General features: G+C 37.4%; 1 protein-coding gene across 2 annotated transcripts in view; it reads left to right on the forward strand.

Annotated features, from left to right (window-relative positions):
• The first annotated feature begins 4,656 nt into the window (after positions 1–4,656).
• ODAD2 (outer dynein arm docking complex subunit 2) overlaps positions 4,657–15,974 on the forward strand; it is a 66,642-nt gene continuing 55,324 nt past the window's right edge. Inside the window, exons 1-5 of one of the 2 annotated variants that reach the window (XM_038128226.1) lie at positions 4,713–4,741; positions 6,213–6,326; positions 9,138–9,343; positions 10,775–10,894; positions 11,099–11,240. In XM_038128226.1, coding sequence (XP_037984154.1) covers positions 6,315–6,326; positions 9,138–9,343; positions 10,775–10,894; positions 11,099–11,240 — 480 coding nt within the window. In that variant the 5' untranslated portion in view covers positions 4,713–4,741; positions 6,213–6,314. Of the gene's footprint in view, positions 4,742–6,212; positions 6,327–9,137; positions 9,344–10,774; positions 10,895–11,098; positions 11,241–15,974 lie in introns of both variants that reach the window. The other variant, XM_038128227.1, reaches the window with a different exon arrangement.

The following is a 15,974-nucleotide window of genomic DNA, read 5'->3' on the forward strand; positions in this document are numbered from 1 at the left end:
AAGATAATGTAGGGATTAGAAAGTAAAATCTTTGATTGTAATTATTCCCCACTAAAGTATTACAAACCCAGAAAAAACAGCCTAAGTTTCACTGAAATGACATACCACCATCTTAAGGCCCCTGAAAACCTGACCTGTTTTTTGTTTTTCATTGCTACAAAGAAAACAAATGAATGAATTTGCTGCATCTTTCAAAGCCACAGTCTTCTAACCTAGTATTCCAAATATTACTGCAACGCAGTTACAGTCACCTAGTTATTACACCAAACTGATAATTTCTTTCAAATTATACTCAAAAATCTTCAAAAATCCTGGGTAGTAGTAAACAGAAATTAACAAAAGGGAATAAATGGCCACCTACAAATAGAGGGAAGTCTAGTAACAGTTCATATTCTGAAATATTTTATTCTTTATTGATAGAAACTGATTAAATCACATTCAATATTGGACTGTAAAACTGAATGCCATCTGGAAGCCATTTCTAAAAAAAGAGCAGCAGAATCTCTGTTCTTGTCATTGTTCAGAAAATAACTGTGCAGATATTGTCAATCTATTACTCATTAACCAAAACATTGTCCTTCCTTATTTTCTTTGAAGATTTTTGAGTAGCTCTTTCTTTGCCAGACACCCATGCATACCCTTACACACCTCTGCCCCTTGCATGAAGTCCCATTTGAAAAGTATCCTTTTCTGTTTCTTAATTTCTAGGCCCAAGAGAGTGTATTACACGAAGTCCAAGCCTGAAAAATCCTCACTGCAAATATTCTGACATTTTTTGAAGCAGTAATTACTCGGTAAACAAGATTTAATAGGAGAACATAACACAGAAATTGGAGACTGTGTGAAAAAGCAGTAGTCCTTTTCTTTCTAAAGATTAGGTTTTAAACATTGTTTTCCACAGAATCTTGCTTAAAGAAAAGACATTAACAATTTATCATGTCCTCTGCTCCGTTTTGCATTCTCATGTACATCACCTCTTGAGCTGAAACCCTGCCTTTCCACAAAACACTACTCCTCAGTTAAAAAAAACCCAAACACACACAAAACCCAAACCACAACAACAAACAACGACAGATTACCAGCAATTAAGATGCATAAAAATGCTTGTTAAGAACTCCAGGCATCTAAATAGTGCCTCTGTACTGATACAAAATGAAATAAAAGCATTGTTAAACCCTTTACATCAAAACAGTAGGACGTCAGGATTTTTTGTGAACGCAAAAAAATACGTAAATTTTGCAAGAAAGGCAAGCTGATGAACAATAAAAGTAAATGGATGAATATTTTATTGTTTTCTGCTGATTTTTAACCTGTCTGACAAACTGCCCATGAAGCTGATCAGCTAAACTGCTATTTAACAGGAGGACTAGCTGCTATGATTGACCTTTTTTATTTCACGTAAGCCTCTACAATTTCTTTTTACAATGAGTGTTACTGTTCTGCTTCAACAGTAATAATTTACACCCTCCTCTATAATAATGTGAGGAAAAATATACACGAAAAATTGCTTGCACATTCTGGCTGCAACTTTTAGATTGTAAAAAAAATTTCCACTTGCCTTACTCTCCATGTTAACAAATTCTTCATATTCCCCACTTCTTTGTGCCAGTAAGAAATGATCTCATCTTTTGTTACTGGCAAACATCTCACCTACTGTTTTATAAAATGTCTTTTAAATTCAAAATATAAAAATAACAGAAAAAAAAACATTCCTACATAAATGTACTACTACTAGTTTACGGAATTAGCCAAACATGGTGCAAATGCCATCTCTGGGTGGATGCAGTTCCTAAGTGAGCTGTTTTTGAGAACACATTGCAGCTTTATTGCCTGCAATTTTTTTTTTCACACTGATTTTGGGGCACCAAGAGAGTACTTTCATATTTAAGTAAGTAATTAACATTTTAGCTTTCAGGCAGAATTTTCTTCCAAGATATCCATTTATACTCTTGTGCTAGGTAAATGAGGGAGTACCTAAGTACTTTTTTTTCAGTGACAACTGATGTAAGAAGGCAAGATTCCTTGTCATGCAGCAAGAAATGCCTGAATGTAACCAAGGGAATAACCCAGAGCTCAAATACCAACGCAGTAACTGCAGTAATGACTTGCTACAGCTGATACATGTCTGAAAACATGCAAAAAACTACAGAGCACAGAGACTACAAGCAGGAACAGAAATTGTTCATGTCAATTCATTATTTTCAAGACCACAACTCTCTATGAAATATGTTTCAAATTTAATGTTACATTCAAAAACTTCTCTGTAAAAGGGGAAGAGGATGGGGACCCAAAACATAGAGACCACATGCTATAAATATTTCTTTTGTTTAAAAGTGTAATTTGATTTTATGAGGGCAAACTGCAATATTATATGCTCAAATTCTGCAGAAAGCTGCAAACTCATCAGCTGAAAATAAAAGTAATGGATTAAAAATTGGCTGATTTATTCAATTACAAGGTGACAACAATCCCTGAATGTGAAAATCAAATGTAATCCTAGAATGTAGTAGTTGAGGAGCTTCCAAAAGAGATGACGACTAATAATGCCATTGTAATGGAACTTGGTGAAAGGATCTTTAGAAAAGGTGTTGAATCTATTTTATAAAAAAAGCTCAGACTGGAACCCAGGGCAGTAAGGGATACTAAGATGGCAAAAGAAATTAAGATCTTGCAGTCTGAGTCTAGAGGAACTGAACTGTTTAGCCAAACAATGTTAAATCTAGGAGAAAATATTCTAACTCAGAAAATGGGTGTAAAATCTGTGGAGATAAAGTAGCTGTTGACATAAAGGCAAAGAAACAACATTTGTACAGGAAAAAATACACAAAAACTAGTCATAAAAATTGAGGTTATAAATTAGATCAGACGGTTTGTAGGCTTCAGAAGAGTTAGAGCAACCTTCCAGGAGAACTGCTGCACTACAAACTCAGCATTTGCCAGCCACAAAGAAAAAAGTGGGAAACCTCTGACTTTTGAGCATCCATAGGCATTGCTTCTAATACCTGATCCCAGCAGCATTCCTCACTGCTGGGTTGCAGAGCCTGCACTGCTTTTTCATCTCCTGACTCACCTGTTCCCACAGAAAGTTCCACTGCTAACTAAACCTGAGCTAGTTACCAAAGCTCCTTTTATGGCCAGTGGCGATGCACAGCCTTTGAGGGCACACCATCCCATTTATCTCTGCCATTGAAATATCTTTTCTTCCTGCAGTTCAGTGGAAGAGAGTGATCTCATTTAGGAATTCTATTTCTTACTCCACCGACTTCTTGCTTAAAATACTCAGCTCTGTGTGAAAACTCACTGTCTTCACTCCCCACCACCCATGGCAGGGATACTTTTATTCCCTTTCACATTTTGTTTCTTGCACCTTCTGCCCTCAAAATCAATTTTTAAAGAGTCATTACTTCAGGAAAATGAAGAGATGTAATCCCTTCTGGAAATGCATTCATGCATAGTATTCCATACAGAAAAGAAATCACATTAAGTCTTTAACTAGGCTTTTAACTAAAAAAAAATCTCTTTCAGTTTAACCTAATAAAATTAGTCATTTTCTATCTTCTCTAACTTAAACAATTAAAGCAAGAAAAGCCAATGCTATTCTTAAACCATTACTGTGCAGACTGTATGTACTTATACATAGTTACTGCTTGAAAGTTTTGGTAAGTAAAATGTATATGGACAATCATCTCCATGCAAAAAAGTGTATTCATCCCATACTGTTATTCCTTGAGATACACCCCACATACATCTCATGGCCTTCCTATTAGAAGTTTCTAACCTGGCTGATTTCTCAGTTGGTAAAATAACTCTTGGCTATGTTGGCTCTGTGGTGTTGGAAGCTGGGTACCGATGCTGGACTGCCTCAAAAGGATTATTTTCCTGTGCTTTCACATGGACTCATGCACTGTAGTGCTGCCCAGAGCTTCCTAACTTCAGTCAGTCTACAGCAGGTTGCCATTCCTTCCTAAGTCAAATCTAAATCAAATTTTTATCATCTGATAGGGATTTTGATGGAGACAAATAGCAGAACTAGAGAGGTAATTTTCAAGTGGGAAGTCAGAGAATATAATTATTTTTGGCTCAGTGGTATAAAAGAAGAGACAATGCATGATGAGTTCAGCAGGAACTTTGTAACAAAAATTTATCCAGAGCGATGGCTCATTCAACAAACCTATGGATTGATAATAGAATTTGGGGAATAGTGCAGATTGCCATTCTGTGTTTGGGGCTGTCTGTTTGTGCATGTACAATGCTCTGCTGTCCTCAGCATGTAAAAGGAGTTTATTCACTAGCACTGCCCATACCTATTTTTTTCACTTCCTTCAAGAAACACAAATTATACATTACATTTCCTTTAACAATAAGCGTTTCAAGCACAATCTGTCACACTGCCTCAAGAACTAGCAGTGGTCTATCTTAACCTTTATTAATTAAAGCTGTTTTCCTGTAATCCCTGACAGCCAGGGAAAGGTTGAAGCTGTACTGGCCAATATTCAAGCTAAAACCCGTTCGCTGGTCTTCCTTTAACCTCTGGTGCAAGGTAACTCTAGTTACTGCATTATTTAACTCTATACCGAGGGCACACAGCCCTCTTGACGAGTTCAAACGTCGCTCCCCTGCCCTTCGGAGGAGGAGTGCCGGCCGGGGCCGCGGCTGTTCCCGCTGTCCGGGTAACGCCGGCCGGTCCCCACGGCAACGCCGCCGGCCATGGCGGGGCGCGGCGCGGCTGGCCCGGGGCGAGGTGAGGGCCGAACAGCGGGCGGGCTGCGTGCGACCCCCGGGCTCCGCTGTGTCCCTGCTCCGGGCCCTCGGCTCTCGGCGCCCTCCCGCTCCCAGCCCAGACCCTGCCCCGTGCTCCCAGCACGGCCGAGGCCGCTCCGGGCCCCCGCACTCGGCGGCTCTCGGCCTCCTCTCGGCCTCCCCTGGGCCTCCCCGGGCTGGGCGAGCGGGCGGGCTGGCCCCCTGTGTCCGCCATTCGGGGAGGGCGCCGGGGGCCCGTGGGGCTGTGTGTGTCCGCCTGTAGATGGGCTTTGAACAGGAGGATCCTTTTGCTGCAGCCTCGTGGGCCATGGGGCCGTGTCTGTCCGCCTGCACTGGGGGCTTTGAACAGGAGGATCCTTTTGCTGCACCCTCAACAGAGGCCTCCTGCTGTCGGCTGCCGGAATTCCTAATAGTAGCGGGAATTTAAATGAAATAATCAGTGTTTGCACCTGATTTCTCCATTTCTTTAAAATTTGCAAGTTATCTTCATCAAGGCCCCCTTCCCCTCCTCAGGGATTTGTATGAGTTAAAAGAATCTGTTCGTTCCTAGATAAGTTTATTTCAAATCATAGCAGCCACAGTATATTTGACCATTTGAGAGCTCGGTTTGTGACAGGGTCTCGTTGCCAAGGTGGGCTCCGGTGACACTGCTAGCACTGTTTGATTAGTCTTTAAATGAGAGTTCTTCACACTACTCCTGTTTAAAGGTCCTGTGGTACCTTTGTGGATGCCTCTCTGGAGCCTCATTGCTCTTGATCTGAGGTGCTGTATTATGTGGGGCTAGTAGAGCTTGCTTTGGTCTTTCTATAAATGATAAGCAGTTCCTTCTTTCAGAAGAAGCTTTTTAGAAATTACTGCTCTCTTTTCTCCTTCTTTTCATTTTGGCTCCCTTCTTTCTCTTGGATGGGTTTTGTTTAGACCCTTACATGTGTTAAGTAGTGACCAGAGCTCTTACATTCACTTTGAAGAGAGACTGGTGTCTGTCAGGCATAACCCCACAAATTGATTTCCTAAGAGTTGAAAAATCCAGGGAAATTTCGCCTTGGCACATTTTTAATAGATGAAGCTCATAAAGCTCAGGCAGCCAGGTCACGTTATTTTCTGTGCCTTTTAGACATCTGCCATACTGCGCACGAAGCTCATATTTACTTGATTGTTGCTCATAAACCATAAATTCTTTTCGGTGGAACTACACAGGGTACAATTAACTGATGGTTATTGCCTCCAAAATCCTGTGTAAGATCTTGATCATCTGTTGGGGTCCATGGAGATGATCCATGCATCTTTAAGAAGCATTTTTGAAGTTAGGTCAACTTTGCTGGGTATGAGACTTCTTTATCTAATTCATTTCAATATGACCTTGGTACTCTTTTGCACTCTTTTATGATGCAGATTAAATTACCTGTGTAAGGCATAACTAGTAACAATTTTAAATGTATTCTTTTTTTAAGGGTCAGCTGAAGGGTAAAGATATTGACTATGAAAGAAAAAGAGATTTATATAAAGACATAGTCACATTTTTAAGGGGGAGCTCACCTAGATTTGTAGAAAATATGGCTAAACAGGTATGTATTTATTGTTACTTGGTGTACTTCTTTGTGCAAATGTACATTGGTAAGAATTACATTGTAAGCCTGGCTGAACGTTTATGTTCCTTATTGAAGAAAAATATATGATTAAATGAAGAATTTTAAAGACTGGAGTGCTTTTTAAAGTTATTATTTGTTTCAGTTTAAAAAAAACATGTTTCCTTTGTAAATAGCAAGTAGTGCACCATTTCATGTGTTGCTCTGTCGTACTTTTTGATGGGGTTTGATCCAACATGTGAGGTCAGCTTCTAGTTTTGCATGAAATGTTTTGTCTGTCTTCTGGTCTTGTTCTTTATGGAGCAGTGGAAATGTTAAAGCAGGAAAATGTGATATCTGTATGGAAAAGGTCAGCTTTTTATTACAGCATTTTTCTGTGATGAAAACCACTTAATTTTTTATTTTCATTCTTTTTAACCCAAACATAGATAATTGCTCAACTTTCTTATGAGAACTGTCTGATTCAAATATTAGGGCTGAGAGTTAAGCATCCAGCTTACACACTTTATCTTGATTCAGACACTGTAAATAAAGTGTTTTGGTTTTTATTTAGAGCTCTATACTAGCTAGAATCACACAGTACCAGTACAATTTTAGTTGTTTCCTTGTTCCTGATAAAACTATTTTTGTTTTTCTGATTCCTAGTGGGGTTTTAACAGATTGCTTGGAGGTAAAATTCCTCAGAGGCCAAAATCTGTCAAGAGTTTCATTGTGGTTATTTATATGCAATCTTAATTATTGCAAGAAGGAAGTAATTAACAGTGAAATTTCCTTATCCTCTAGTTCTGATTTTCTGGGATGTAGGGCTGATGCTGATTTTTTTGAGATACAGATATTTGACAGTATGCAAAGAACAGAGCATTCCAAGTCATACACATATATACAGCAGCGTATATTAACAGTATTGGAATTAGAATTGTGAGTTGTTCTGTTTGAAAATGTATTAAGTTCCAGAATCTTTATTTATCGCATAGGCAAGTATTTTTTTAATGTTATGCCTACATATTGGTTTACACTTCATAAACAGGATAAAAAATGAATGTTTTTAGACGTTGGTTTAATTTATTTGCAGTGATTTGGCTTCATTTGATGATCATGAAAGGTAAAATATGGTAACATTTTACTGTTTTTGCAGATCTAATACTAAATGTTAATATAGAATAATATTACTATTGATGGTAATATGCCTTTATTTACTAGTTTTCTGCCCTTATGAATATACTGTAACTTTTAAAGTTACACTTATTAAATTAGAGCAAATAAATGGAACTTACCCTGTTTTCCTTCATTTTTCATGTAAATCATACACTCATTATTCCCTGGCTGTGTAAATAAGTTTATGCAAAAGAGTATACATGATACATTTTTAATGGTTTTGGAATTCCATATCATCTTGCCTTGCTGAAGAGCTGGTGTAGTACATTCTGCTTTCTTTGACTGGAATTTAAACAAGTTAATATCACAGAGCTGCAGAGCATTTGTACCTGAGGGAAAATCTTCTCTGCTCTAGAACTATGAAATACAGAGAAAAGCTGCATTTCCAAGTTTGAATAAATGAAGTAAAATATGAGTGGAAGTAGTTTTGATTTATTTTCTGAGGAGAGGAGAGCTTCAGAAAGCTCATTGCATACACATATATTGCAAAACCAATTAAGTTTTATAGTATCTGCCTGGCCTTGTTTAAGCTAACGTTCAGAATTGCTGTGTTGGCATACAGTGCTGTAGCAAACATACTTTTTAAAGTATGCTTAACTGATCAAGCCACAGCACCAATTCCCCTGTGATTTATCTCGTTTATCATGTGCTAAATTGTCTTGTCTAGAGTACATTTTCAGAATGAGAGCATTAGCATGAGTTAGTTTGGAATTAGACACTTGAGTAGGCAAGGCTTCAACAGCCGATTCTCATCAGGGACCAGTGGAAAACAGACCCTGCTGTGACAGTCTCCTTAAAACTGAAAAATCAGGCACACAAATAGCTCTTCACCTATCTGGTACTGACAGCTGCAATAACAACAATAATAATAATAAGTCGCGATCGTATGTTGACTTTCCTGTAAAAATTGAATGTGTTCCAATAGAGAGTAAGAGTTGACAAGAGTCCTTTCTGTTCTGTATGTTATTGATTAGCCATGGTACTAGACACTGACAGCTGAAGGATTGGTAGGTGCCACTCAGCTCCATTCTTGTATGGGACTTGTTCAACAGTGTTTTGTTCTGAGAGACAGAAGATGAAAAAAATTAAATGGAATGTGTTTATCTTAATTCTAAACTATATCAAATTAAATTACTTGGAACTGAAGTCCAGCAGTTCATGATAGTCTATTTTCAGTTTTACATTCATTACTTTTTTTGTGAGAATTTTTTGTAAATCTTTTATGCAGGGAAATAGTTTTTATCCATTAAATGATCCATTGAAAGCAGAAGGCTGACTTTGCATGTCTAAATCTTAAAACTCATTTGGATCTATGTTCTATAAAAGTGCTTGTGTCACAGATTTTTGACATATTAAAAATCAAACAACATCAAATATTCAAGACTGTTTCTGAAATTCCAAATTTATCAATTTGATTTACTTAAAAAACTTCAATTTGCACATGATAACTGCTACTTTTCAATCTAATGTTTTGTTCTTTTAAAGACAATATAATTTTGTGCTTTGAATCTTATTCTACATTTAATGCATGCAATTTTTAAGCACAGAGTCCTGGAATTTTGCTTATAACTGACTGTTTTAGTATTCATTATTCATATAGCAATATGAGTGACAAACCATGTCTGCTTTTATTAGGAATATGGTTTTTCTAAAGAACCAGCGCACAAGAAGAATTATCAGCATGTGGAAGGTGCTGAGGTTTCTGGCCAATCACAGAGCCTTCATGATCTTACAGAAAAGACTGAATCTGAGAAAGGGAAAAGTTCTTCAGCAGGACCCACTGGCCATAGGTTAAAACCATATATGAAGTGGAAGAGCAGTGGGCTTTCTGCTTCCCAAAGGTAAGTAATTTTATTTAAAATTGAATTTGCCTATAGATCTATCTAAACTGTGCTAATGATAGGGCTGCGTGTTACAGGTTTCCATTTTTGTCTTAACTTAGGAGGAATAAAACAAAGCCTACTACATGTTAATTTCTAAGGAGAGAGTTTGGACTGCCAAAGAGAATTCTCAGGTTTTTTTCTGTCATGTGACAACTTTGATGTTGTTACATCATTTCCACAGCAAGGCAGGGAAGGAACTTGCAATCATCTGCAGTACTGGTTCTCCAGAACTGTGATACCATCATATATTTTGTTGTAAAATGCCTTTTGAAGCAAGACTGATTAGAAAACCTGATCTAAACCACACTTTCTGAGCGAGGTGAAAGAGGTCCTGGATGGAAAATCAGAATGACTCTTATTACTGCCACTTGATTTTATATTGTATGAGCTACTTCTCTAGCTCTGCTTAGCAAAGATAATCACTGATGAGATTATCTCAAAGTTTGAACACGCAAAATAGAGTATACATATATTGTATATTGTTGGATTTGTCTTCTGAAATCAGTCCTCTGTTTTGATTTCATGTTTCTTGATTTTGTGTAAGCAGAGGAAGAAGAATATCTGCAGAAAAGCCTTTCAATGTCATCCTACAAAAAACAGTATCTTTTTCAAGTCTACCAATTTAATAAGTTGTAAGAAAGATTTTAAGAGATTTTGGCTGTGACTTATGGTTATCAGTTAAAAAGAAATTGGCTTTCCAGAGCAAGAACTAACCTTTTTCCACAGTTATTGAGGAAGTCTTGATGTAGTGCAATTGACGGCAATCATAAGTAATACTCTCTTTTTTTTCTTGTTACTGTGATAGAGTGACCAGCTCAGGCTCAAAAAGACATTTTGCTTTCACAACATTGTCATTTTGGGACAAAAAAAGCACTGAAGATTGTGGCCAGTTAGAACTAGGAGTTTTTTGGAATATGAGGAAAATAATATATGTTGTATTCAGCATGATCAAAGCTGTGGAACATCTAAGTGTGTGGAAGAACTAGGCAGACAAAATTGCCTGAAAATAAGATGACTAGAGGAGAAGAAGAAAGATACAGAAACTCCGGTCTGGGGATGGTAAATAGGAAACAGATAGTCACTGTCTGTTCTAGGACAAAAATAAGGGCATCAAATGAAAATGAGCCAGTGAGATCAGTTCAGAACAAAGGGAGAGATGTCTTCATATGCCACATAGCTAAGCACTCACATTCTTTGCCAGAAAGTAGTAAATTAATTTGTTTATGTGAGTTCAAAAAACAATCAGAGACATTTATTGAGCTCTTCATCCATTCAAAACTGTTAATGCATGGACAATTAGGAGTTTTCTGACTCACAGTATGCTGAAGAATATTCTAGAAAAAATAATTTGTGTTCTTTTTTTTTTTTTTTAAATAAACTCAAATCCAGTAGTGACAAGATTCCAAAAAAAGACTATGAAGAAGGGAAAAGTAGAGCTGTACCTCTGACTACAAAAAAGAAAGCCAGTGGCAAATCTAAAACAGTTAAAATTCAAGAAACTTCAAAAGGGTATGGATGAGTTATTTTTCCTTCCTCAATTTTTTAATTTTTATTTTCCCTATCCACAGTAATTGTCACTATACTTACCATTTGGTAATGTTAGTTGTATTTTTCTAGTTGTTAGACAGTGTTGTCATACCTGTTTGAAATATGCTTGTCCATATTATAGTTTATTACTATTTGAAGTTGGTGATTCTGTTTATTTATTTTTAGTAAAGCATCAATCAGCCTTGAAGATGATGGTGAAAGTTCCTCAGAGACTGAAGAAGATGAACAGCCTGTACGTCGTCAGGAAGGAAGCACCGATTTGTCAGCAGAATACTGGGGAATTCAAAAACTTACAAAATATGTGAAAGTAAGTAAGCACTGATAAATTGTATAAAAGGTAACAAAGTTACATTTGAGGAGACCAGACCCGTTCCTTATCCTTTCCTCTTTCCTTATACTTTAGTATAGCCCTGTGGTGTAGTATTTTCAAATCCTGGAACTGTGGACTTTCCTATCACGCACTTTCTTTTTAATCTGCTATTTTTGGCTTATATAGCCCTTTAGATTAAACCATCTGTTCAGTGTTATTTAAAACGTAAGATGGCATAATCTCTTTATTAATTATTGGGTTTCTGTTTTGCTTTTTGTATGAAACTTTCCAAGAGATTTCTTTATGTGGATAATAACTTTCAAGAGTTTTTATTAAAACTGAATAGTTGCCTAAAGTCTTTCATCAACTGTGATTAATGCATGTCTGAAATAATTCTAACATGGTCTTGTGTCTGGATAGATGCTTTAGTGGACAGGAAAATGTATGATAAACAGGCATCTTCTAAAACAAACCAAGAAAACGTTTTTACACAGACTTGTTGAAAATCTTTTGGAACCTATAAATATAGATAGTTAGAATTCTGAATATGTCTGAAACAGATCAAAACCCCAACAACCCTGTACTATTCTGGAAAACTCTAATTATGTTTTTCCCCTCAGGAGAAGTTCCTTTACAAGTTCATACTGGAATTTATGTTCTGTTAAGTTGCTAATAAAAGCGCTGGCTTATTTATTTTTTTGAGTGTAACTACAGAGAATACACATCCGACAGATAAAATAATGGTGTTGGCTTTTGGTGCAGCAGAAAGAGCAAGTCATATGAGGAGCAGCTGAGGGAGCTGGGCTTGTTAGCCTGGAGAGAAGGAGGCTCAGGGGTGATCTCATCACTCCTTCCAACTGGCTGAAAGGAGGTTGTAGCCAGGTGGGGGTCAGCCTCTTCTCCCAGGCAACCAGAGATGGGACAAGAGGACATGGCCTCAAGATGTGCCAGGGGAGGTTCAGGCTGGACATCAGGAAAAATTTTTCACTGACAGGGTGGTTAAGCATTGGAACAGGCTGCCCAGGGAAGTTACCACAACAGTGGAGTCACCATCCGGGGAAGCGTTCAAGGAATGACTGGATGTGGCCCCTGGTGCTGTGGTTTAGTTGACATGGCAGTGCTCAGTCAAAGGTTGGACTTGATGATCCTGAAGATCTTTTCCAACCTTTATGATTGTGTGAGTCTACAGTTAATTACTTGGGAAGAATAAGCAAAATTATGGCTCCTGACAGTCCTTTTAAGTATTGTAGAAGAGTAACTCAGTCTTTTAAAATGTATTCAGAGTACTCACGCTGCTTGTTTTCAGTTCATGTCTGTGGGACCTTGCTAGTGGACCTGGCAAAGAGACACAGACAAACACGGGTAATACAAGCTTGTGTTCATTTATCTTTTCTAGGTTGGACCTCTGTATTTTTGTCATTTTGGCTATGGCAAAATAACCCTTTGCAAATGTAACTTTGAGCGTGTAACTTGCTCAGCTATTCCTAATGCTGAACACAGCATGTTCACATTTTGCATTATAGAATTCTTCCTACTCATGTGTAATTACAGTTCAACAGGAGGTTTTCAAACCTTTCAGTTTGCTAATAGCTTGCTTCTTTCTGTGTTATGAAGCAACTCTTCGTACTTTTCTGAGAGCTCAGAGAAACAGCCATGTTACGTTTTAGTAAAGATCCAAGGTCGTCCTGGAGAAGATACTTGAAATTCATTACTGTTGATGAATTCCCACTAATCTTTTAATTGGCCCATTTATGTACCACCCTCTTTACTGGCAAGGCTCTTCTCTCCTGATTACTTAATTCTCAAACTCCCTTTCTTCTCTAGATTCTTCATATGGTTGGGTTTAGATTTTAGTATTGGACTTAAATCAGTATTTAAATTCATATCTACATTTACATAAAACCATTCTGAAAGAAGAGTGAGAATGACAAACAGGAAAGTATATTTTTCATGCACCTCTGTTTTAAAAATTGACTTTATTGACAAAATTACATGATGGTTTAGAACTAGGAAGTGACAGGGCAGCATTTTTGATCAGACAGTGAGTACCCATTAATAAGTTTATGATATAAACTTCAATAATACAAAAAAGTTTTGTTGTGAAAATTCAAATATATACTTCTTTACATATTCATGCACACCTGAGTCTTCCAATAATTCTTTAAGTTAGATATAAATTAAACTATGTATTTGAAGATAAAATAGTTCTGTGAAAATAGTTCCATGTTCATTCTTAGCTGCATAAAGCAAGAACTCCCTAGTGTCAGATAAAGCTGAAAAGAGATGCCTCAGTGCCATACCACAGACAGTGGTTGAAATGTTTTATTGATGGAGTGCTACTTTAGCTTGCACATGGAATTCATTTTAATTCAAGTATAAATACTGCACTTCTGGCCAGACTTGGGAGATTTTTTGGCATTCTTGTTGTTCATGTAGGCAAGTGTTCATGACACATGCAACGTAAGAGAAAATAAATTTATGACTGTGTTATTTAAGTATCTACAAGCATATTTATATAGAAGTACAAATTTCAAAGGGCTTGTGTTGTTTGCCCATCTGAAAAAATTAATGAAATGCCTTAAAGAATAGTTGATCGAGATACCAAGAAAATGCAATAATTTGTAGATGCAATGATTTTTCTAATGTCGGTGTAAGTTAATGGGAATCACAATTCAGCAAGACTCTGTAAAAGATCAATTTGCAAACAAGAAAATCCCATAAAACCTGAAAGATACCTAATTTTTATATAATGTTAGATTGTCATTAAATATTAAAAAGATGGTTGCTATTTGTATAAAGCAAACTTGCAAGATCCTGTGAGTTGTGCCTGTGGGCTCTGTACTTGTATTCCTCTTCATGGAGAGAAAATTCCAGTGCTGGGGAAATTCCCTTCTGACTTTTTGCCCTTCTCCACTCCCTTTCCTTTCTGGGAAAGAGTATCCATGTTGGAATTGTTCCGCTGGGAAGCAGCTGCTTCTGTGGTCTGGCTCCTTGTCCTACCTTCAGGCTTCCCAGAGCTGTGAAGCAGGAGGTGGAGCATGTGTGTTCCTGCCATGACTCCCCATCGACTTAACAAAGAGTAACAAAATAGATCAGTGAGCTGGGTGATGGCCTTGTGTTAGACATCCTTTGGGGCCAGAGTAGATAAAATGGGAATGAGGTGCTCTGTTGGTGTTTGTAACAGTGAGATTCACCCAGCCTACTTCAGATTTGACATTATTTATTAAATTGGCACTTCTGAAGAATTGGATTTCTAGAGGAAGGACTACATTTTACATCTGAAAAATTTCGGGAGTAGGACGAAGGGGTCATCTTTTTCAATTATCCTTTTACTAGAAATGGGGAACATCAGGTAGAAATGCAGAGTCTTCTTTGTGGCACATCTGGGGCTGTTCAATTAAAAAAAAAAGGGAAAAAACATGGATGAGAGCTGGGCTTTGTGCTGCCCACAGTTGAGCACTGACTATTGCCAGTTTTATGATAAAACTGAGCTGTTAATGGGTGAATTGGGCTGGTGACTGTGCCAGGAATAATGCCAATACCCAGAATAAATATTTAATCGCTTAAGCCCTTGTGCTGTTTGACTTTGGTTCCCTGTAAGGGCATGATTCAGATGTACGCCTATGCCAGGATGAGGATGAGTAGAGTTCTGCAGGACCATATCAGTTACAGAATTCATCTTTCAGTTTCTTATGTGGACAGTCATTCTACTTTTGGCTATATTTCAGGATTATGCTAGTGAAACCAGTCAAATCTCGCACTTCATGTAATATATTCTTTTATTTCATATCTGTTTGGAATTACTCCAGTGCAAAAGACCTGTTCCCAGAACAGCATTTTGTTTCTTTACTACTTTGGAATCATAGATGGACAAATCTACTGTCTCTCCCTAGCTGTTGGTGCTCTGTGCCAGGCCCAGGAGCTGGAGAAAGGCTATGGCACTGCACGGGAGCCAGGGAGGATGTTCCCTGAGAGTAGCATTGAGCAGCAGCTCCCAGGTGTCCATGTGCTAATGAGAATTGTGTGGTTTAGGAGCTGATGTAGGAGCAACTCTTTTATGAGAACCAGTTATAAATTTATGGTGCTTGTGAAGCCATTGATGTGGCTTGTAGATTTTTCTCAAAATTTACAGCAATAGAGGACAGACAGTATTTTTGAACTTCATCATGAAAAAGTATAGCTCTCTTAAATTATAATGGTATTGGAAACATTCCGTATTATTAAGATTATACTGGTGCTCATTATAAAAATTTGAATCAGTTTCATGAGCCATGTATTAAGAAATCAATTGCATTTTGGGATTAGCAGGAAAGTAATTCTATTTTATTCTAATGTGCAGGACCTCAGAAAAAGACGTGAACATCCCACCCTAAGAAATGCAATGGGTCTTCAAATGCTAACTGTTTATAGTGAAAAGTCTAAAATCTCTGTTGTTTATAGATGTTCCCATAGTCTTGAAATCTGGCCCTGTGTGTATGATGGATACAAATGTTAGGATCTAATAGCAGGAGTAAAAGTCTTTAATCTGTGTAGGACATATATTGCACATCAAAGCTTTTTCTACAATCTGTGGACAAGAGTGAAATGTTTTTTTCTTTATAATATCTTATTGGCAAGACTAACACGAGATTATGTTTTAGCTAGTAAATACATAATAAGCATATGTAAGTGCATGTAAAATATTTTTGTACATGTAGTAGCTTTGTATAAGGCCCTTTTTCAGGACTGACC

The sequence above is a fragment of the Motacilla alba genome, chromosome 2, assembly GCF_015832195.1.
Source record: "Motacilla alba alba isolate MOTALB_02 chromosome 2, Motacilla_alba_V1.0_pri, whole genome shotgun sequence".
NCBI classification, from domain to species: domain Eukaryota; kingdom Metazoa; phylum Chordata; class Aves; order Passeriformes; family Motacillidae; genus Motacilla; species Motacilla alba.